General features: G+C 49.8%; 1 protein-coding gene across 1 annotated transcript in view; it reads left to right on the top strand.

Moving 5' to 3' along the window:
• The window catches only part of LOC123122284 (cytochrome b561, DM13 and DOMON domain-containing protein At5g54830-like), a 34,846-nt gene extending 19,148 nt beyond the window's left edge, over nucleotides 1-15,698 (top strand). The window contains exon 2 of the mRNA XM_044542463.1: nucleotides 14,657-15,698. Within this exon, the coding sequence (XP_044398398.1) occupies nucleotides 14,657-15,473 (817 nt within the window). The 3' untranslated portion in view covers nucleotides 15,474-15,698. The remainder of the gene's footprint in view (nucleotides 1-14,656) is intronic.
• Nucleotides 15,699-24,979: the final 9,281 nt, after the last annotated feature.

Here is a 24,979-nt window from a genome sequence, read left to right as displayed (position 1 = left end):
GCTCGAACCCAAAGCGGATAAATGCATCTTCATAGAATACCCAAAACAGTTGGGTATACCTCCTATTTCAGATCTGGAAGCAAAAGTAATTGCTTCTAGAAACGAGTCCTTTCTCGAGGAAAAGTTTCTCTCGAAAGAATTGAGTGGGAGGATGGTGGAGACTTGATAAGGTTATTGAACCGTCACTTCAACTAGTGTGTAGCAGGGCACAGGAAGTTGTTCCTGTGGCACCTACACCAATTGAAGTGGAAGCTTATGATAGTGATCATGAAACTTCGGATCAAGTCACTACCAAACCTCGTAGGACGACGAGGATGCGTAATACATCAGAGTAGTACGTGATCCTGTCTTGGAAGTCAAGTTGTTGGACAACGATGAACCTACGAGCTATGGAGAAGCGATGGTGGGCCCATATTCCGACAAATGGTTAGAAGCCATGAAATCCGAGATAAATGGATCTTTGAGAAGAAGACGGACGTGGACGGTAATGTTACCGTCTATGAAGCTCGACTTGTGGCAAAGAGTATTTCCACAAGTTCAAGGAGTTGACTACGATGAGATTTTCTCATCCGTAGCGATGCTTAAGTCCGTCGGAATCATGTTAGCATTAGCTGCATTTATGAAATCTAGCAGATGGATGTCAAAACAAGTTTCCTTACCAGTTTTCGTAAGGAAAGGTTGTATGTGATACAATCAGAAAGGTTTTGTCGATCCTAAGGATGCTAAAAGGTATGCTAGCTCCAGCAATCCTTCCATGGACTAGAGCAAGCATCTCGGAGTCAGAATATACGCTTTGATGGAGTGATCAAAATTTTTGGGTTTATACAAAGTTTGTTAGAAACTTGTATTTACAATAAAGTGAGTGGGAGCGCTACAACATTTCTGATAAGTATATGTGAATGACATATTGTTGATCCGAAATGATGTAAAATTTCTGGAAAGCATAAAGGGTTGTTTGAAAGGAGTTTTTCAAAGGAAGACCTGGATAAAAGCTGCTTACATATTGGGCATCAAGATCTATGGAGATAGATCAAGACGTCTGATGATACTTTCAAGGAACGCACACCTTGACATGATTTTGAAAGAGTTCAAAATAGATCAGCAAAGAAGGAGTTCTTGGCTGTGTTACAAGGTGTGAATATTGAGTAAGACTCAAGACCTGACCACAGCAGAAGAGAGAGAAAGGACGAAGGTCGTCCCCTATGCTTTAGACGTAGGCTCTACAGTATGCTATGCTGTGTACCGCACTTGAAGTGTGCCTTGCCATGAGTTGGTCAAGGGGTACAATAGTGATCCGGGAATGGATCACATGACAGCGGTTGAACTTATCCTTAGTGGACTAAGGAATTTTCTCGATTATGGAGGTGAAAAGGAGTTTGTCGTAAAGGGTTACGTCGATGCAAATTTCGACGCTAATCCGGATGACTCTGAGTAGTAAACCGGGTTCGTATAGTAGAACAATTATTTGAAATGGCTCCAAATAGCGCGTGGTAGCATCCACAAGATGACATAGATATTCGTAAAGCACACTCAGATCTGAAAGGTTCAGACCCGTCGACTAATAACCTCTCTCACAAGCATAACATGATCAAACCAGAACTCATTGAGTGTTAATCACATAATGTTGTGAACTAGATTGTTGACTCTAGTAAACTCTTTGGATGTTGGTCACAAGGTGATGTGACCTGTCAGTGTTAATCACATGGTGATGTGAACTAGATTATTGACTCTAGTGCAAGTGGGAGACTGTTGGAAATATGCCCTAGAGGCAGTAATAAATAGGTTATTATTATATTTCCTTGTTCATGATAATCGTTTATTATCCATGCTAGAATTGTATTGATAGGAAACTCAGATACATGTGTGGATACATAGACAACACCATGTCCCTAGTAAGCCTCTAGTTGACTAGCTCGTTGATCAATAGATGGTTACGGTTTCCTGACCATGGACATTGGATGTCGTTGATAACGGGATCACATCATTAGGAGAATGATGTGATGGACAAGACCCAATCCTAAGCCTAGCACAAGATCGTGTAGTTCGTTTGCTCAGAGCTTTTCTAATGTCAAGTATCAGTTCCTTAGACCATGAGATTGTGCAACTCCCGGATACCGTAGGAATGCTTTGGGTGTACCAAACGTCACAACGTAACTGGGTGGCTATAAAGGTGCACTACAGGTATCTCCGAAAGTGTCTGTTGGGTTGGCACGAATCGAGACTGGGATTTGTCACTCCGTGTAAACGGAGAGGTATCTCTGGGCCCACTCGGTAGGACATCATCATAATGTGCACAATGTGACCAAGGAGTTGATCACGGGATGATGTGAGTTACGGAACGAGTAAAGAGACTTGCCGGTAACGAGATTGAACAAGGTATCGGGATACCGACGATCGAATCTCGGGCAAGTAACATACCGATAGACAAAGGGAATTGCATACGGGATTGATTGAATCCCCGACATCGTGGTTCATCCGATGAGATCATCGTGGAACATGTGGGAGCCAACATGGGTATCCAGATCCCGCTGTTGGTTATTGACCGGAGAACGTCTCGGTCATGTCTGCATGGTTCCCGAACCCGTAGGGTCTACACGCTTAAGGTTCGATGACGCTAGGGTTATAGGGAAACTATGTACGTGGTTACCGAATGTTGTTCGGAGTCCCGGATGAGATCCCGGACGTCACGAGGAGTTCCGGAATGGTCCGGAGGTAAAGATTTATATATGGGAAGTCCTGTTTTGGTCACTGGAAAAGTTTCGGGTGAAATCGGTAATGTACCGGGACCACCGGGAGGGTCCCGGGGGTCCACCAAGTGGGGCCACCAGCCCCAGAAGGCTGCGTGGGCCAAGTGTGGGAGGGGACCAGCCCCAGGTGGGCTGGTGCGCCCCCCCCACCAAGGCCCAAGGCACATGGGAGAGTGGGAGGGAGCAAACCCTAGGTCCAGATGGGCCTTAAGGCCCACCCTAGTGGCGCCCCCCTCTCCTCCCCTTGGCCGCCCCCTTGGATGGGATCTAGGGCTGGCCGCCTCCTCTTGGGGGTGGAAACCCTAAGGGGGGCGCAGCCCCCTCCCCCCTTATATATAGTTGAGGTTTGGGCTGCCCAAGACACACGAGAACGTCTATCTTTCGGCGCAGCCCTACCCCTCTCCCTCCTCCTCTCCCGCGGTGCTTGGCGAAGCCCTGCGGGATTGCCACGCTCCTCCATCACCACCACACCGTCGTGCTGCTGCTGGATGGAGTCTTCCCCAACCTCTCCCTCTCTCCTTGCTGGATCAAGGCGTGGGAGACGTCACCGGGCTGCACGTGTGTTGAACGCGGAGGCACCGTTCTTCGGTGCATAGATCGGAATCAACCGCGATCTGAATCGCTACGAGTACGACTCCCTCATCCGCGTTCTTGCAACGCTTCCACATTGCGATCTACAAGGGTATGTAGATGCACTCCCCTTCCCCTCGTTGCTAGATTACTCCATAGATTGATCTTGGTGATGCGTAGAAAATTTTGAATTTCTGCTACGTCCCCTAACACTTCCAGCAGGTTAACGCCGTCTTCTCGCGCTTCCTTGGCCTCCGCCTCCGTGTACATGGTGACCCGAGATGAGTCGAACTCAATGTTAGTTGGGATGATAGCCTCGGCACCATATACAAGGAAGAAAGGGGTGAAGCCGGTTGACTTGTTCGGGGTAGTACGCAGACTCCAGAGGACGGCCGGCAGCTCATCGAGCCAGCAGCCGGCCAACGCTCCAGTGGTACGACCAGTCGAGGCTTGATGCCGGAGAGGATGAGGCCGTTTGCTCGCTCGACTTGGCCGTTTGACTGCGGGTGGGCTACGGACGCTAAGTCCAGTCGGATGCTCTGTGTCGCACAGAAACGTGCCAGTGCTCCTTTGGCAAAATTCGTGCCATTGCCGGTGATGATGCTGTGTGGTACGCCATACCAGGTGGTGATATCTGCGATGAATGTCATGACAGTCGGCCCGTTCAGCTTCTTGATTGGCTTCGCTTCAATCCACTTGGTGAATTTGTCCAAGGCGACAAGCAGATGTGTCATGCCGCCGCGCGCCGTCTTGAATGGGCCCACCATGTCCAGTCCCCAGACGGCAAAGGGCCAGGTGAGGGGGATGGTCTTGAGTGCAGAAGCCGGCAGGTGTTGCTTGGAGCTGAAGACTTGGCACCCTTTGCAGTATTTGACTAATTCCTTGGCGTCTTCCAAAGTAGTCGGCCAGAAGAACCCATGGCGGAAAGCTTTGGCGACAAGTGATCTTGAGGCCGCGTGGTGGCCGCATTCGCCTTGGTGGATGTCCTTGAGGATTGCTATGCCCTTCTCTGGCTCGACGCAGCGCTGGAAGACTCCAGTGACGCTGCGCCTAACGAGTTCTCTGTTTACTATTGTGTATGATCCGGCTCGGCATTGAACTTGTCTTGCCGAGATCTTGTCAGTCGGCAGCTCTCTGTTTACCAGGAAGTTGAGGATGGGTTGGGCCCATGATGGAGCTGTGACTTCTTCTATTGCCAATACGGCTACCGCGACCAGGGTGGGTGGGTTGGGTGGTGAAGAGTTGGAGTCGGCCACCGCCTATTGTGTCGTTGCAGTCCTCGGGCTGACTGCTGCAGTCCCCGGGCCGGGTTCTGAAGCCCCCGAGCCGGGTGCGACTACGGCAGTCCCCGAGCCGCCTGTCGAAGTCCCCGAGCCGCCTGCTGGGTTCCCCAAGTCGGATCCAACTGCATCAGGGTCATGCGGTACGAAGATGGAGTCTGATTCTGGAGACGGCTTGACAGACGGTTTGAGGAGGTGTTGGAGAGAGATGCCGGTTGGGATAGCTTGTCGGGTGGAACCGATTCGTGCCAGGGCATCTGCTTGCTCGTTGTCGGCCCGTGGCACGTGGAGGAACTCGCATCCTTCAAAGTATCCGCTGATTTGCTGAACGAGGAATCGGTAGCTCGCCATGTTTGCGTCCTTGGCGTCCCAGTCGCCAGATGATTGTTGGACTACCAAATCCGAGTCGCCATAGCACAGGATCCGGCGGATGCCGAGCTCTTTGGCTAGCCGGAGCCCATGTATGAGCGCCTCGTACTCGGCCACGTTGTTGGAGGCGGCAAAATGAATTTGCAATGTGTATCTGAGTTTGTCGCCCTTGGGAGAGGTGAGGACGATGCCGGCTCCCAAGCCAGTGTGCATCTTGGATCCATCGAAGTGCATCCGCCAATGAGTGGAGTCGGGAGCCGGCGGTAGGTACTGGGTCTTGGCCCAGTCGACAAGGAAGTCGGCCAATGCTTGGGACTTGATGGCGGTGCGAGGCTGGTAGAAGATCGTGTAAGGAGCCAGCGCAATGGCCCACTTGGCCACCCGGCCGGATGCATCCCGGCTGCCTATGATCTCGGCAAGCGGGGCAGTACATACGACCGTGATGGGGTGCTCTTGAAAGTAGGGCTTCAGTTTCTTGGCGGCGAAGTATACTCCATAGCACATCTTCTGGTAGTGCGGGTAGTTTTGCTTCGAGGTGGACAGTACTTCGCTCAAATAATACACCGTCCTCTGGACTAACTGAGCCCGGCCTTCTTCTGGGCGTTGGACCACAATAACTGTGCTGACCACTCAGCTAGTCGCGGCAATGTAAAGGAGCATTGGCTCTTTCTCAGTTGGCGCCGCCAAGACAGGTGGCGTGGTCAGCATCTTCTTCAACTCGTGAAAAGCTTGGTCTGCTTGGTCGTTCCACTCGAAGTGGGTGGACTTTTTCATGAGTCGGTACAGGGGGAGAGCCTTCTCTCCTAGCCGGCTGATGAAGTGGTTCAGGGAGGCCAGGCACCCGATAAACTTTTGGACGTCTCACAGCTTGGTAGGAATCTCCATTCTCTCTATGGCCTTGATCTTCACTGGGTTGCACTCGATGCCGCGTTCGGAGACCAAGAAGCCTAGAAGTTGGCCGGCTGGTACTCCGAACATGCATTTCTCAGGGTTGAGCTTGATCTGAAACCGGCGCAAGTTGTCGAATGTTTCTCTGAGGTCTTCCAGCAGGGTGCCGCGCTTCTCCGTCCTCACCACAATATCGTCTACATAGACGTGGGCATTTCTGCCGAGTTGCTTGAGGAGGCATTTCTGCATGCAACACTGAAAAGTGGCACCGGCATTTCTCAAGCCGAATGTCATAGTTAGGTAGTAGAAAGCTCCGAATGGTGTGATGAAGGCGGTCTTCAGGCGGTCGGCTGGATCCAACTTGATCTGATGGTAGCCTGAGTAAGCATCCAAGAAACTCAACAACTCGCATCCGGCTGTGGAGTCTATCACTTGATAGATTCGAGGGACAGAAAACGGATCTTTGGGGCAGGCTTTGTTGAGGCTGGTATAATCTATACACATGCGCCATTTATTGTTTTTCTTCAATACAAGGACCGGGTTGGCAAGCCATTCTGGAAAAAACACCTCCATAATGAAGCCGGCTGCTAGAAGCCGGGCTATCTCTTCTCCTACAATCCTTCTCTTTTCCTCCGACAGTCGGCGGAGAGGTTGTTTGACTGGTTTTGCGTCTGCTCGGACATGTAGCTTGTGCTCGGCGAAATCCTTCGGAACACCCGGCATGTCCTTTGGGGACCATGCAAAGATGTCCCGATTCTCACGGAGGAAATCGACGAGCTCGCCTTCCTATTTGCTGTCCAGGTTTGCTCCAATGACGGCAAACCTCTCCGGGTTCTCTGGGTCCAGAGGTATCTTCTTTGTTTCCTTGGCCGGCTGGAAGGAGCCTTGAGCATCATATTCCTTGGGGTTAGGGGACAGGGCCGGCTGCTTGCCGGCCATGGCCACGACTCGGTCCAGCATCTTTTTTCTTCGGCAATCACGAGGGACTCGGCCAGCCGGCTGCTGGCTGCAGCACACTCAGAGGATTTCTTGTAGTCTCCGGCTATGGTGATGATCCCCTTTGAACTAGGCATCTTCATCTTGAGGTAGGCGTAGTGGGGCACAACCATGAACTTGGCCAGGGCAGGTCGGCCAAGCAACGCGTGGTAAGGGCTCTCTAGATCCACCACTTCAAACCAGACTGCTTCTCGGCGGAAGTGATCCTTGTCTCCGAAGAGAACATCTATCTTGATCTTGCCGATTGGTGAGCAGGACAGGCCGGGTATGATGCCATGGAACATAGTCCGGCTTGGCATGAGTTGCTTCGTCTTGATGTTCAGCTTCTCCATGGTGTCGCGGTACAGTATGTTGATGCTGCTCCCACCGTCAATCAGTACTCGGGAGAAACGGGCAGCTCGCCTTTCTGTCACGAGGGTGGCGTCCAACACCAATGCATAAGAGCCGGGAGACGGCATCACCTCTGGGTGATCGGCCCGGCTCCAGCTGATAGGCTTCTCAGACCAATGCATAAACTCTAGGTTGTTAGATGCGACCGCGTTGACTTCTTGGTGTTGTCGGTGCCTACTGCGTCTGTTTTCAGTTTGGCTTGTAAAGACGACGTAGGCGGCATGCTCGTCCGGAAACTTGTCTTGAATGGCTCCGACTGCTGGTCGAGCAGCCGGCTGCTGATGGGCTGGTGGTGGCTGGCCAGCAGGTGGAGGCGGCACCAGCCCTTCGCCTTTGGAGATTCGCGTGAGCCAATGACACTTCCGAGTCGTGTGGTTGGGCGGCTTCGCGCCGCTGTGGAACTTGCAGGGGGCATCAAGGGTTTGCTCGTAGGAGAAAGCCGGCTGCCAAGCCGGCCTGCCGCCCTTCTGCTTCTTGGGCATGGGCCGCCCTTCAGGTTGTTCGTCTTCGACTGTGGCTACTTGCCGACTGGTGGAAGGCGGCATAGGGGCCTTGCGCTTGTTGTCGTTTGGGTACGGGCGTCGATTGGAGTCACCGGCCGGCGTCTTGGGAGCCGGAGCGAGCACCTTTCCAGAGGCATCCACTCGAAGCTCAGTCTTCATTGAAGAGTCGGCCGTGGCGTACTTGTCTGCTATGATCAGCAGCTCGTCGAGGGTAGTCGGCTCGTCGCAGAGGAGCCGGTGCTTGATGAGGGTGCCCTCTCGGCACCCGGCGGTGAAGTACTCTATGGCTTGAACCTCGTGAACCCCTTCGCAGGAGTTGCGGAGCTCGGCCCAACGCGTGAGGTAGTCACGAGTTGATTCGTTAGGCCCTTGGACGCACAAGGAAAGCTGGCGGGGCTTGGGAGGCCGCTTGTATGTGCTGGTGAAATTGTGGATGAAGACTTCCGTGAAGTCTAGCCAGGTGTTGACGCTGTAGGGCTTGAGGCTATTCAACCAGGTGCGTGCCGTGCCTTGAAGCATGAGCGGGACGTACTTCACGGCAACGCGCCTGTTGCCGTTTGCTATGCGGATTGCGGTGGAGTAATCGATCAACCAGTCTTCCGGCTTCACAGAGCCGTTGTATTTTGGCGTGTCTCTTGGGAGTGAGAACCCTTTGGGGAAGGGCTCGTCGTGGATGCGGGGGCCAAAGCAAGGCGGGCCGACATCATCTTCTTCTTCTAGCGCCAGGGATCGCGCTAGGCGGTCGATCCGGTGACGGGCGTCATTCTCGCCGACCCCTTCGCGGTGGCCTAGTCGGTCGCCGAGAGTCGGATGCGTAATAGGCGGCGGGGTGGGATATCTCTTCCCACGAGGCGGGGGAGGAGGCGGATTGCCTCGTCGTTCCACAGCTCGGGGGCGGCCTTCTGCGTCGCGCTCGATGGTGAGCCGAGTCCGACTGCGGCTAGCAGCCGGCTCCTTGTCTTTTCTCACGCGGGCGCCGCTTGCAGTCGGCGTCCGGGATGTCGTGCCGTGCTCTCGGCGTGGGGGACGACTTTCAGCGCGGGCGCTGGCTTCATGCCGCTCTGCGGCCGCGTCGATCAGCTGCTGGATGCGTCTAGTCATGTAGGGGAGCTCGTCGGCCTTCAGCCCGTTCAACGGCCGCCTGAGCGGCACGCAGGTTCTCGAGTGGCGTGGCGTAGACTGGGCGGTCTGCTCCCAGCATGCTGGCGATGGCCGCGCCGCGCTTCTTGACGATGCCGACTCGGCTCGGCCCGCCAGGAGGCGGCGTACCAAAGGCGGCGCGGTCGACTTCGCGCTGGTGAGCCTCAATGAGGCGTCTCATGGATGCTATCTTCTGGCCCTCCGCGATGAGGGCGAGGCGGCGTGCCTCCAGTGTCTTGGTGTCGGCGTCGGCCGGGATGGGGGCGGACAAGTCATGTAGCGCCGCTTGTAGGGCGTCGTGGGCGTTCTCGCCTGAGGCGGCACCATGGCTGATGACCAGCACCTCAGTGATAGTGCTGCCGCCACTGTCGGCTCGAGGAAGAGGGTCGTCGATGATCACCACGTTGGTGGGGAAGGCGTCAAGCGATGCCGTGTCGGAGTCGACAAGCATCGGGTCGGTGGAGCCGACCGACTCCAAATCCACAGCAGGCTCGCTGGAGACGTGAAGCTGATCGAGGAGGCTGACGAGGCGGCTCTCGGGGTAGTCTGTGCCCGCGTCGGACGCAGACTCGTCGGAGATGCGAGCCTCGCCAAGAAGATTGGGGAGGCAGCTCGCCGCGCAGGCGTCGTCGACGCCTTGCAGCGCGTCGGGGCAAGCGCCATCGGGCGTGCCGGGCTGGCTACGCTCGCTGGGAAGGAAATGGGTTCCCGTCCAGAACAGGTCTCCGGACGACGGTGCACCTGGCCCCATGGTGGGCGCCAAATGTTGGGTGGTAGGTGCGACATATGCCAACGGGTGGCTTATCATTGTGGGAGCCAGTAAGACATTGCCGGTGCCTGGAAACGAGATAAGGCGAAGACATGCACAACGGCGAATCTTACCCAGGTTCGGGACTCTCCGTGGAGATAACACCCCTAGTCCTGCTCTGCGGGGTCTCCGCATGATCACTAGATCAACACAAGTGGCTACAAGTGGCTCCTTGAGCTGTTCGGCTAGAGGAAGAAGAAGGGCAAGGCTAGCTCTCCTCTTCTCTCTATGTGGTGTCTAAAACTCTAAGAGATCAATCCTTTGCATGGGTGCCCTGGGGGGTTTATATAGGCCTACCCCCCAGGGGTACAATGGTAATCCGGCTGGATGCGGGTCCAGGCCGTCAGTGTCTGTATCCGCCGGCTTCTCCGCCGGCCGCTGGGGCCCGCCGACTGGTGGGTCCCGTCGGCTGCCGGCCTCTTGGCCGACAGGCCGGCCCCACCGCTTGGGGGTATTGCCGGCGGCTGGTTACTGTAGCCTCACCCCTGATGACAAGGGCTTTGCCGAGGTAAGCATGGCTACAGTGCCGCCGTAGGTAGCCGGCTACACCCCAGGCCGACTAGGGGGGAGGGGCTTGGCCGCCTTCGAGCGTCTCTCTGGCTGAAGGGGCCCGCCGCCCACGTGCCGTACTGACAGCCTGTCGTGGGTGGCGTCATGGTCAACATGGCAACAGTGCTGCGCCGGACGGGGGATGGCCGACCCGTACGGCGCACTGTTGCCATGCGTGCTCCGGGATTCGGGGGTGGCAGGCTTTACTGTAGCCACGCCCCGTCTCGTCACCGTTATGTGGGTGCAGTCCTTGAGGGTGCAATCTTGGCCGCTTGCCGGGAGCCGGCCCTCTTGTGGCCGGCATCATGGAGTCGGTCTTCTTGTGGCCGGCTTCTTGGAGTCGGCCTTCTTGTGGCTCTCTTCGGGAGGGTTTTAGGGCCGGGCAGCCTTCCAGTAGTCGGCCTGTGAGATAGCCGGCCAGGGGAAGGCGGCCCTGTGCTTTGGGTGCTTGAAGGCTCGATCGACCCGATAATTTTTGAAGAGCCAGGGGGAGTCGGTTAGGCTACCCGTGGTCATTTACTCCGACAACGTGACCTGGAGGCGCAGCTACAACTCGCGTGTGAGGACGACGAACCACGGTCCTTTGCAGAGGCCAAGAGAGATGCGGCATGGCGCGCCGCAATGTAGTTGGAGATGGATGCGGTCGAGCAAAACCGCACCTGGGAGCTCGCTGACCTCCCTCGTGGTCACCACGCAATCACCCTTAAGTGGGTGTTCAAGCTGAAGAGGGATGGAGCCGGCGCCATCATCAGGCACAAGGCTCGCCTGGTGGCCCGAGGCTTCTCGCAGCAGGAAGGAGTCGACTTCGGCGACGCCTTCGCTCCCGTGGCACGGGTGGAGTCCGTGCGACTTCTCCTTGCGCTGGCTGCCCAGGAGGGCTGGCGTGTCCATCACATGGATGTCAAGTCGGCATTCCTCAATGGCGACTTGAAGGAGGAAGTCTACGTGCAGCAGCCACCGGGATTTGCGATTCCCGGCCAGGAGGGCAAGGTACTCCGCCTGCGCAAGGCTCTCTATGGCCTACGGCAGGCACCTAGGGCGTGGAACGCCAAGCTGGACTCCACGTTAAAGAAGATGGGCTTCGAGCAAATCCCGCATGAGGCTGCCGTCTACCGACGGGGCAGTGGAGGAAATGCCCTGCTAGTGGGCGTCTATGTTGACGACTTGGTGATCACCGGCACCAAAGATGCAGAGGTGGCGGCGTTCAAGGAAGACATGAAGGCCACCTTCCAGATGAGTGATCCGACTGAGGTATCACTTCATCCGCAGCTATGTGGAAGAAGGGAGCATCGAGGCGAGCTACATCAACACCACAGACCAGCTCGCAGACCTGCTCACCAAGCCTCTTGGGAGGGTCAAGTTCCTCGAACTTTGCTCCAGGATCGGGATGATTCAACTTTCCCACAAGACGACGTACAAGACTTAGGGGGAGAATGATGGATAAGTCTGTGTACTAGGGTCATTGTGGGGCTGCAGCACATGGTCCTTGTGGCAGTTAGGATAGAGTTCCTGACCATCAAGGACTGGCAGTTAGGATAGCATCTTAGACTAGCATCTTAGACTGGCATCTTAGCAGCATCTCAGCATATGCTTGGCTGGCTAGCAGCCTATAAGAGCATCTCTAGTGGATCATCTATATGGACGTGTATAGCAAATATACACGATGCGAGCTAAAAAACTGCTCCCAGCGACTCGTGTAAAAGGGCGTGTAAACATCCACGCCCAGGCCACGACGGTACGAGGCGTGAAAATATACACGAGCAAGCCACGCTCGTGAGCTCGCGAAAAGGAGACCGCTGCTTCGTCCCGCGCCCGCCCGGAGGAAGGATCGGAGGAGTTCGCCCCAGGTCGCCGTTGCGTTTCTAATATACACGTCCTAATTTACACGTTCCACTGAAAAACTGGGAGGTGTATAATTTAGCAAGGTGTATATGGACGTGTATATGGAGATATACACGTTCAAATTTACACCATCCACTAGAGATGCTCTAAGTATGTATCCCCAACCCCTCAAGTTGGTATGGCATTGTGTGAGAAATAAACCAGGGAAAATTGCCCCAACTCTTCTAGCGTCGTCCACAACTATCGATGCTCATGTTCAAAGGTCTAACATCCGCAAGCCGCCGCCGCCGCACTCTCTCTCTCTCTCGCTCCCATCCGCAAGCCGCCGCCGCCGCCGCCCACCGTCCCATCCCCGTCGCCGCAAGCTGCTGGATCCCCGGACCGCCATCCTCATGGGCCACAGGATCCCCGCCGCCTCCATCCTCACGGGACGCAGGATCCCCACCGCAGGCCACCTCCATCCTCGTCGGCTGCTGGATCCCCTGCCAAGCACCGCCGCTGCCGTCTCCAGCAAGCACTGCCGCCGTCGTCTCCATCTCGTTCTTCCTCCAAGGCTTCACGTCACCGGAGCAGCACCGCCACCATCACCACGCCGGAGCAGCACCGCTGCCATCCTCTATCTCACCAAGGTGACTCTCATTTCTTTCTCCCATTTTCCAGCCTTTCCATTTGGTTCACAACAGTAGAAGTGTAGAATAGCTGAGAGATGTGTTGAACTAGCTATTTTGTGTGATCTTGTGTAGATGAGTTCACCGGTGGATAGTTCCTCGGCGCCGGCAATGCAAAGCTCAGCTGTACATGGAACTGAACATGACAAGTCATCCACTCCACAAGAAACAGGGGGTATAGATGGCATCGAGGCTGAGGCGACCCAAGGTACTAGTACAGAACCTGGACAAACTAAAAGGAGGAAACTTACATCTGAAGTATCGACAAAATATCTTCTATTCGTCTAGCAATACGAAAATGGTCTACTAGTGAGCATGTTCCTTTGCAAAAGATGTCTGAGGAAATGAAGACGAAGTTTGAGAAGTATTGGAAAGAAGTCCATGGTCTTATGTCTGTGGCAACAGTCCTTGATCCAAGATATAAGCTTCATACGTTGCAAGCTTTGTTTGTCTCTCTCTATGGGTTTGAACATGCAACTACAGAAGTGGAGAAAATTAGAAAGTTAATGGGTGATTTGTTGCTAGAATATCAAGCATCTGATGGTGGTGTGGGTACCTCGGAGTCACAGGTAGGTAGGAGTGTTTCTACCCAAGGTGGTGCTGCAGTAGATGAAATGGAGAATATATTTAAACAATATATGTCCTCGAAGTCTGTTACGAGTGCTTCTCATGTGCGGATAGAACTGGACTTATATTTGGAAGAGGAAATTATCCATAGGCCAGAGGGTCTCGACATCATCAATTGGTGGCAGTTTGGAGGTATCAAGTATCCTACATTGCGAAGAATGGCTCATGATATACTAGCCATTCCTGTAACAACCGTGGCGTTGGAATCTGTCTTCAGTACTAGTGGGAGAATACTAAGTGCACATAGATGTTCACTTGCACCAAACATGACCGAAGCTCTTATGTGTATGCAAGCTTGGTCCCGTGCAGACATGTTAGGTGATAATCTAGTTGAATCATGACTCTTCTTTCCATACACAATATTATTTCCTTGCTATATGTTAATATCTAAATCTATGCATCAGGGGATTGAAATTCTACTCTCTTTGCGGACTTCGAAACTGTTCTTAAGGATGACACAGAAATGATGGTAACAGATTCTACTTTTAGCAACTTAGCATGCCTTTTAATCTTAGATTTTAATGCAAATCTTGTTCTTTACTTTGAATGCTTCTATTTTCTTATGTTTCAGGAGGTTGATGATCAATCCATCCTAACTGAAGCCTGAAACATGATTGTATGATGTTGCTGCTGCTGCTTGGTTGCGACGAGAAGGCCGACGACCCGGCGTGCTACACTACTACCTGCTGTTATTTACATTTATCCATGGGCTGCTACACTGCTAGCTTGTTGGCACACAACTACTCAACCTGAACCTTGTATTTGTGCATTTGTGCTGCTGCTGAACCTTGTATTTCTGCTGCTATTTGTGCACCTGAACCTTGTATTTCTGCTCCTGAACCTTGTATTTGTGCTTCTGAAGACCTGCACCATGTATTTGTGATGCTATTTGTGCTCCTGAACCTTGTATTTGGCTTCCTGATACTGTGTTTTCTATTTGTTCTACTATATATTCACATTGATGGTTAGGAACTGAAGCTATTTGTGCATTTTTGCTGCTGTGTGAACCAATATTTGTTATATGAATTTTGCCACTACTCTGTTGTACACTGTACAAGAACACTATACAGCAGCCCGATGGGTACCCCATCGGGTCAGGTTACCCATCGGGTTCGGGCGTGGGTCTGATCCTTCGCCCATGGGCAGGGTCGTGGGCGACTGGGTAGACCCATTTAGTAATCGGGCATGGGTTTGGTAGACATCGACCCGGGCAAACCCGACCCGACTGCCAGGTTTGGTAGACATCGACCCGGGCAAACCCGACCCGACTGCCAGGTTGACCTCTGAAGGTCATCTGGGCCATGGGCTCCCAGTGGTCATCTGGCCGACTGAGTGTGAAGAACATGCACTCTGTCACTAGCAACCGTCCGATCCGAATCCTTCTTCTCAGCGGCTTGGCGGAGGCGGTGGAGGATCTGCGGCCGGTGCTCGCCGTTCATGGTTTCATGATGTTTGTGGCATGGGGACTGCTGCTTCCAGGAGGAATCGTCGCAGCACGGTACCTGAAGCATGTGAAAGGGGATCTCTGGTTCCAGGCTCAGACATATCTTCAGTACTCAGGCCTAGCTGTCATGTTCATGGGGGTTCTCTTTGCTGTGGCCGAGCTCCGGGGTTTCTCTTTCAAATCCACACATGCTAAAGTCGGCGCGATAGCATTTACATTCACTTGTATGCAGCCGGTAAATGCTTATCTCCGACCACACCAAGCGGAGAATGGAGAAATTTTATCAAGAAACAGGATCACCTGGGAATATCTACATACCTACACCGGGAGGACTGCTCTGGTAGCCGCTGTCACGGCACTCTTCACCGGGTTGCAGCATCTTGGGCACAGGTACGGCAGCAAGACGATCAAGGGACTTACATGTGGATTGGTTGTATGGGTTGTGAGTGCTGTATTGGTGGTGGCTTACCTCGAGTACATGAAGGTTAAGCGAAGAAGAGATGGCGCCGATGGCCTCATGCACAAATTTGTGCTCGGCAACACTGAGGAAGACGATTCAGTTGATCTTCTGCAGTCCGATAGGTTCGACAGTAAAATGGACTCAGGTTCGCCTGGATCGATGGAAGTGCAGCTTGAGCCACTCAAAGGATGAATATACCTTTTTCTATAGTAGTAAATATCAACATAAAGGATTTTAGTTCAGATTCTTTATAGATAGAACAAAGCGGAGATATAATATACATATATACATCTCAAGGTAGAAGGATTTTACTTGAGGTTCTCTATTGATACAACGTAGAAGGACCTCCTCTTTGGCTGCAGGAGAGGTATTATCATGCTGCCACATGGCTTAGAATAGGTGCTCTGTTTTTCAGAATAGGTGATCTGTTTTCATCTTTTTGAGCATAGGTCTCGTTCCTTTTTTCTAATCTTCTAACTTAGTGACTCATATGTATATCTGTACAATTTTGGTATATACTTCAAAGAGAAGATTGCTCTTTCTTACATGTTCAAAAAATAATCACATGATGCATTTGGTTTCATACCCAGTAAATCTTAACATCGGTCCATGACATACAGTAAAGTGAAGCTGTTAATATACATAATAAAGTAACCGAGTACTATTGTCAGATTACTTACCTTTGTGTTTTTTTGCGGGTCAGATTATTTACCTTTATATTCTTATATGTCCTACTTTTGACCCTTTTCAATTTCTAGATTCAGTTTTATACAAGTCGAACTCATAGGATTTGGCAATTTGGCACCAATAGAAGCTGGTCCAGTCTTAGGCTGATCGCCCCCTGATTAGCCTACTCAACAGATGTGATTATTTGATAACCAATCACACCAGATTACCATAAATTCATTTAGCTTCAGGTTAAGCGAACTCTCTGTTATTCGTGGTCCTGACGTGCAGATCTTGTTGGGGAACGCAGCATGCAATTTCAAAAAAAATCTTACGCTCACGCAAGATCTATCTAGGAGATGCATAGCAACGAGAGGGGGAGAGTGTGTCCACGTACCCTCGTAGACCGAAAGCGGAAGCGTTAGGTTAGCACGGTTAATGTAGTCGAACGTCTTCGCAATCCAACCGATCAAGTACCGAACGTGTGGCACCTCCGAGTTCAGCACACGTTCAGCTCGATGATGTCCCTCGAACTCTTGATCCAGTAGGGGGTCGAGAGAGAGTTTCGTCAGCACGACGGCGTGGTGACGGTGATGGTGATATGATCCGCGCGGGGCTTCGCCTAAGCACTATGTGAATATGAGCGGAGGAGTAAACTGTGGAGAGAGACGCCACACACGGCTTGGAATGGTGTATCTCCAAGGGGTGCCCTGCCCACATATATAAAGGAGGGAGAGGAGGAAGCCGGCCACCAGGGGGCGCGCCAAGCGGGGGGGGGGGAGTCCTACTAGGACTCCAGTCCTAGTAGGATTCGCCCCCCTTTTTTTCCTTCTCTTGGAGGGGGAAAGAGGGAAGGAGAGGGAGAGGGGGAAAGGAAGGGGGGGGGGGGGCGCCCCCTTCCCCTTGTCCAATTCGGACAGCCTATGGGGGGGGGGGCGTGCGCTACCCCTTGTGGGCCCCCCTCTATCACATCCCTAGTTCTGGTATGACCTAGGCTAGCTTTCATGTGAGCATCATGTTTAAAATTCAAATGAACTTGAAATGGGGGATGTTCAAACCCTACAATCAATGAAATTCAAATAGGTTCACTGAAAAATAATTTGAATTTCATTGATGCTAGGGTTTGAACATCCCGCATTTCAAGTTCATTTGAATTTTAAACATGATGCTCACATGAAAGCTAGCCTAGGTCATACCAGAACTAGGGATGTGACACCCTCTCTCTCCCCTATGGCCCATGTTGGCCCGTTACTTCCCCGGGGGGTTCCGGTAACCCCTCGGTACTCCGATAAATATCCGAAACGTCCCGAAACCATTCCGGTGTCCAAATACTATCGTCCAATATATAAATCTTTACCTCTCGACCATTTCGAGACTCCTCGTCATGTTCGTGATCTCATCCGGGACTCCGAACAAACTTCGGTCACCAAAACATATAACTCATAGTACAAATCGTCATCAAACGTTAAGCGTGCGGACCCTACGGGTTCGAGAACTATGTAGACATGACCGATGCACATCTCCGGTCAATAACCAATAGCGGAACCTGGATGCTCATATTGGTTCCTACATATTCTACGAAGATCTTTATCGGTCAAACCGCAATGACAACATACGTTATTCCCTTTGTCATCGGTATGTTACTTGCCCGAGATTCGATCGTCGGTATCCTCATACCTAGTTCAATCTCGTTACGAGCAAGTCTCTTTACTCGTTCCGTAATGCATCATCCGTAACTAACTCATTAGTCACATTGCTGGCAAGGCTTATCACGATGTGCATTACCGAGAGGGCCCAGAGATACCTCTCCGATACTCGGAGTGACAAATCCTAATCTCGATCTATGCCAACCCAACAAACACCTTCGGAGACACTTGTAGAGCATCTTTATAATCACCCAGTTACATTGTGACGTTTGATAGCACACAAGGTGTTCCTCCGGTATTCGGGAGTTGCATAATCTCATAGTCAGAGGAACATGTATAAGTCATGAAGAAAGCAATAGCAATAAAACTTAATGATCATTATGCTAAGCTAACGGATGGGTCTTGTCCATCACATCATTCTCCTAATGATGTGATCCCGTTCATCAAATGACAACACATGTCTATGGTTAGGAAACTTAACCATCTTTGATTAACGAGCTAGTCTAATAGAGGCATACTGGGGACACCATGTTTTGTCTATGTATTCACACATGTATCAAGTTTCCGGTTAATACAATTCTAGCATGAATAATAAACATTTATCATGATATAAGGAAATATAAATAACAACTTTATTATTGCCTCTAGGGCATATTTCCTTCGGTCTCCCACTTGCACTAAAGTCAATAATCTAGATCACAGTGTAATGATTCTAACACCCATGGAGTCTTGGTGCTGATCATGTTTTGCTCGTGGAAGAGGCTTAGTCAACGGGCCTGCAACATTCAGATCCGTATGCATTTTGCAAATCTCTATATCTCCCTCCTTGACTTGATCGCGGATGGAGTTGAAGCGTCTCTTGATGTGTTTGGTTCTGTTGTGAAATCTGGATTCCTTCACTAAGGCAATTGCTCCAGTATTGTCACAAAAGATTTTCATTGGACCTGATGCACTAGGTATTACACCTAGATCGGATATGAACTCCTTCATCCAGACTCCTTCATTTGCTGCTTCCGAAGCAGCTATGTACTCCTTTTCACACGTAGATCCCGTCACAACGCTCTGCTTGGAACTGCACCAACTGACATGACAGCTCCACCATTCAATATAAATACGTATCCGGTTTGTGACTTAGAGTCATCCGGATCAGTGTCAAAGCTGGCATCGACGTAACCATTTACGACGAGCTCTTTGTCACCTCCATAAACGTGAAACATATCCTTAGTCCTTTTCAGGTATTTCAGGATGTTCTTGACCACTATCGAGTGATCCGCTCCTGGATTACTTTGGCACCTCCCTGCTAAACTTATAGCTAGGCACACATCAGGTCTGGTACACAGCATTGCATACATGATAGAACCTATGGCTGAGGCATAGGGAATGATTTTCATTTTCTCTCTATCTTCTGTAGTGGTCGGGCATTGAGTCTGACTCAACTTCACACCTTGTAACACAGGCAAGAACCCTTTCTTTGACTGATCCATTTTGAACTTCTTCAAAACTTTATCAAGGTATGTGATTTGTGAAAGTCCAATTAAGCGTCTTGATCTATCTCTATAGATCTTGATGCCCAATATATAAGCAGCTTCACCGAGGTCTTTCATTGAAAAATTCTTATTCAAGTATCTTTTTATGCTATCCAGAAATTCTATATCATTTCCAATCAACAATATGTCATCCACATATAATATTAGAAATGCTACAGAGCTCCCACTCACTTTCTTGTAAATACATGCTTCTCCAAAATTATGTATAAAACCATATGCTTTGATCACACTATCAAAGCATATATTCCAACTCCGAGAAGCTTGCACCAGTCCATAAATGGATCGCTGGAGCTTGCACACTCTGTTAGCACCTTTAGGATCGACAAAACCTTCTGGTTGCATCATATACAACTCTTCTTTAAGAAATCCATTAAGGAATGCAGTTTTGACATCCATTTGCCAAATTTCATAATCATAAAATGGGGCAATTCCTAACATGATTCGGACAGACTTAAGCATCGTTACGGGTGAGAAGGTATCATCGTAGTCAACTCCTTGAACTTGTCGAAAACCTTTCGCAACAAGTCGAGCTTTGTAGACAGTAACATTACTGTCAGCGTCAATCTTCTTCTTGAAGATCCATTTATTTTCTATGGCTTTCCGATCATCAGGGAAATCAACCAAAGTCCACACTTTGTTCTCATACATGGATCCCATCTCAGATTTCATGGCCTCAAGCCATTTTGCGGAATCTGGGCTCATCATCGCTTCCTCATAGTTCATAGGTTCGTCATGGTCTAGTAACATGACTTTCAGAACAGGATTACCGTACCACTCCGGTGCGGAACGTACTCTGGTTGACCTACGAGGTTCGATAGTAACTTGATTTGAAGTTTCATGATCATCATCATTAACTTCCTCACTAATTGGTGTAGGCATCACTAGAACTGATTTCTGTGATGAACCACTTCCCAATTCGAGAGAAGGTACAACTACCTCATCAAGTTCTACTTTCCTCCCACTCACTTCTTTCGAGAGAAACTCCTTCTCTAGAAAGGATCCATTCTTAGCAACAAATGTCTTGCCTTCGCATCTGTGATAGAAGGTGTACCCAACAGTTTCTTTTGGGTATCCTATGAAGACACACTTCTCCAATTTGGGTTCGAGCTTATCAGGTTGAAGCTTTTTCACATAAGCATCGCAGCCCCAAACTTTAAGAAATGACAGCTTAGGTTTCTTGTGAAACCACAGTTCATGTGGTGTCCTCTCAACAGATTTAGATGGTGCCCTATTTAACGTGAATGCAGCCGTCTCTAAAAGCATAACCCCAAAAGGATAGTGGTAAATCGGTAAGAGACATCATAGATCGCACCATATCTAATAAAGTACGATTACGACGTTCGGACACACCATTACGCTGTGGTGTTCCAGGTGGCATGAGTTGCGAAACTATTCCACATTGTTTCAAATGAAGACCAAACTCGTAACTCAAATATTTGCCTCCACGATCAGATCATAGAAACTTTATTTTCTTGTTACGATGATTTTCCACTTCACTCGGAAATTCTTTGAACTTTTCAAATGTTCCAGACTTATGTTTCATTAAGTAGATATACCCATATCTGCTCAAATCATCTATGAAGGTCAGAAAATAACGATACCCGCCGCGAGCCTCAACACTCATCGGACCGCATACATCAGTATGTATTATTTCCAATAAGTCAGTGGCTCGCTCCATTGTTCCGGAGAACGGAGTCTTAGTCATCTTGCCCATGAGGCATGGTTCGCAAGCATCAAGTGATTCCAAAAGCCCATCAGCATGGAGTTTCTTCATGCGTTTTACACCAATATGACCTAAACGGCAGTGCCACAAGTAAGTTGCACTATCATTATTAACTTTGCATCTTTTGGCTTCAATATTATGAAATATGTGTATCACTACGAACGAGATTCAACAAAAATAGACCACTGATCAAGTGTGCATGACCATAAAAGATATTACTCATATAAATAGAACAACCATTATTCTCTGATTTAAATGAGTAACCGTCTCGCATCAAACAAGATCCAGATATAGTGTTCATGCTCAACGCTGGCACCAAATAACAGTTATTCAGGTCTAAAACTAATCCCGAAGGTAGATGTAGAGGTAGCGTGCCGACGGCGATCACATCGACCTTGGAACCATTTCCGACGCGCATCATCACCTCGTCCTTAGCCAATCTTTGTTTAATCCGTAGCCCCTGTTTCGAGTTGCAAATATGAGCAACAGAACCAGTATCAAATACCCATGCGCTACTACGAGCATTAGTAAGGTACACATCAATAACATATATATCAAATATACCTTTCACTTTGCCATCCTTCTTATCTGCCGAATACTTGGGGCAGTTCCGCTTCCAGTGTCCACTTCCTTGCAGTAGAAGCACTCAGTTTCAGGCTTAGGTCCATACTTGGGCTTCTTTCCGGGAGTAGCAACTTGCTTGATATTCTTCTTGAAGTTCCCCTTCTTTCCTTTGCCCTTTTTCTTGAAACTAGTGGTCTTGTTAACCATCAACACTTGATGCTCCTTCTTGATTTCTACCACCGCAGCCTTAAGCATCGCGAAGAGCTCGGGGATTGTCTTTTCTATCCCTTGCATATTATAGTTCATCATGAAGCCTTTATAGCTTGGTGGTAGTGATTGAAGAACTCTGTCAATGACACTATCATCCGGAAGATTAACTCCCAGTTGAGTCAAGTGGTTATGGTACCCAGACATTGTGAGTATGTGTTCACTGACAGAACTATTCTCCTTCATCTTGCAGCTATAGAACTTGTTGGAGACTTCATATCTCTCAACTCGGGCATTTGCATGAAATATTAACTTCAACTCTTGGAACATCTCATATGCTCCATGACGTTCAAAACGTCTTTGAAGTCCGATTCTAAGTCGTAAAGCATGGCACATTGAACTATCGAGTAGTCATGAGATTTAGCTTGCCAGACATTCATAACGTCCGGAGTTACTCATGCAGCAGGCCTTGCACCTAGCGGTGCTTCCAGGACGTAATTCTTTTGTGTAGCAATGTGGATAATCCTCAAGTTACGGACCCAGTTCGTGTAGTTGCTACCATCATCTTTCAACTGAGCTTTCTCTAGGAACGCATTCAAATTCAAGGGAACGGTAGCACGGGCCATTGTTCTACAACAACATAGATATGCAAAAACCATCAGGACTAAGTTCATGATAAATTAAAGTTCAATTAATCACATTACTTAAGAACTCCCACTTAGATAGACATCCCTCTAGTCATCTAAATGATCACGTGATCCATATCAACTAAACCATGTCCGATCATCACGTGAGATGGAGTAGTTTTCAATGGTGAACATCTCTATGTTGATCATATCTACTATATGATTCACATTCGACCTTTCGGTCTCAGTGTTCCGAGGCCATATCTGTATATGCTAGGCTCGTCAAGTTAAACCTGAGAATTCTGCACGTGCGAAACTGTCTTACACCCGTTGTATGTGAACATAGAGCTTATCACACCCGATCATCACGTGGTGTCTCGGCACGACGAACTGTAGCAACGGTGCATACTCAGGGAGAACACTTATAGCTTGAAATTTAGTGAGGGATCATCTTATAATGCTTCCGCCGTACTAAGCAAAATAAGATGCATAAAAGATAAACATCACATGCAATCAAAATATGTGACATGATATGGCCATCATCATCTTGTGCCTTTGATCTCCATCTCCAAAGCACCGTCATGATCTCCATCGTCACCGGCTTTACACCTTGATCTCCATCGTAGCGTCGTTGTCGTCTCGCCAACTATTTCTTCTACAACCATCGCTACCGCATAGTGATAAAGTAAAGCAATTACATGGCGATTTCATTTCATATAATAAAGCGACAACCATAAGGCTCCTGCTAGTTGCCGATAACTTTTACAAAACATGATCATCTCATACAATAACTTATATCACATCATGTCTTGACCATATCACATCACAACATGCCCTGCAAAAACAAGTTAAACATCCTCTACTTTGTTGTTGCAAGTTTTACGTGGCTGCTACGGGCTTCTAGCAAGAACCGTTCTTACCTACGCATCAAAACCACAACGATTTTTCGTCAAGTGTGCTGTTTTAACCTTCAACAAGGACCGGCCGTAGTCAAATTCGATTCAACTAAAGTTGGAGAAACAGACACCCTCCAGCCACCTTTATGCAAAACAAGTTGCATGTCTGTCGGTGGAACCGGTCTCATGAACGTGGTCATGTAAGGTTGGTCCCGGCCGCTTCATCCAACAATACCGTCGAATGAAAATAAGACGTTGGTGGTAAGCAGTATGACTATTATCGCCCACAACTCTTTGTGTTCTACTCGTGCATATCATCTACGCATACACCTGCCTCAAATGCCATTGTTGGGGAACGTAGCATGCAATTTCAAAAAAATTCCAACGCTCACGCAAGATCTATCTAGGAGATGCATATCAACAAGAGGGGGAGAGTGTGTCCACGTACCCTCGTAGAACGAAAGCGGAAGCGTTAGGTTAACGCGGTTGATGTAGTCGAACGTCTTCGCGATCCAACCGATCAAGTACCGAACGTACGGCACCTCCGAGTTCAGCACACGTTCAGCTCGATGACGTACCTCAAACTCTTGATCCAGCAGAGGGTCGAGGGAGAGTTTTTCAGCACGACGGCGTGGTGACGGTGATGTGATCCGTGCAGGGCTTCGCCTAAGCACTACGTGAATATGACTGGAGGAGTAAACTATGGAGAGAGACGCCACACACGGCTTGGAACAATTGGTGTATCTCTAAAGGAGGGAGAGGAGGAGGCCGGCCACCAAGGGGCGCGCCAAGAGGGGGGAGTCCTACTAGGACTCCAGTCCTAGTAGGATTCGGCCCCTCCTTTTTTTCCTTCTCATGGAGGGGGAAAGAGGGAAGGAGAGGGAGAGGGGGGAAGGAAAGGGGGGCCGCGCCCCTTCCCCTTGTCCAATTCGGATAGCCCATGGGGGGGGGGGGCTCTAACCATTGTGGGCTCCCCTCTCAATCCCCTATGGCCCATGTTGGCCCATTACTTCCCCGGGGGGTTCCGGTAACTCCTTGGTACTCCGATAAATATCCAAAACGTCCCGAAACCATTCCGGTGTCCAAATACTATCGTCCAATATATCAATCTTTACCTCTTGACCATTTCGATACTCCTCGTCATGTTCGTGATCTCATCCGGGACTCCGAACAATCTTCGGTCACCAAAACATATAACTCATACTACAAATCGTCATCGAACGTTAAGCGTGCGGACCATACGGGTTCGAGAACTATGTAGACATGACCGAGACACATCTCCGGTCAATAACCAATAGCGGAACCTGGATGCTCATATTGGTTCCTACATATTCTACGAAGAACTTTATCGATCAAACCACAATGACAACATACGTTATTCCCTTTGTCATCGGTATGTTACTTGCCCGAGATTCGATCGTCGGTATCCTCATACCTAGTTCAATCTCGTCACCGACAAGTCTCTTTACTCGTTCCGTAATGCATCATCCCGTAACTAACTCATTAGTCACATTGCTTGCAAGGCTTATCATGATGTGCATTACTGAGAGGGCCCAGAGATACCTCTCCGATACTCGGAGTGACAAATCCTAATCTCGATCTATGCCAACCCAACAAACACCTTCGGAGACACTTGTAGAGCATCTTTATAATCACCCAGTTACGTTGTGACGTTTGATAGCACACAAGGTGTTCCTCCGGTATTCGGGAGTTGCATAATCTCATAGTCAGAGGAACATGTATAAGTCATGAAGAAAGAAATAGCAATAAAACTTAACGATCATTATGCTAAGCTAACAGATGGGTCTTGTCCATCACATCAT

The sequence above is a fragment of the Triticum aestivum genome, chromosome 5D (genome assembly GCF_018294505.1).
Source record: "Triticum aestivum cultivar Chinese Spring chromosome 5D, IWGSC CS RefSeq v2.1, whole genome shotgun sequence".
NCBI classification, from domain to species: Eukaryota; Viridiplantae; Streptophyta; class Magnoliopsida; order Poales; family Poaceae; genus Triticum; species Triticum aestivum.
Note: the sequence above shows the minus strand (reverse complement) of the source record. Positions and strands in the feature narration are given on the sequence as shown.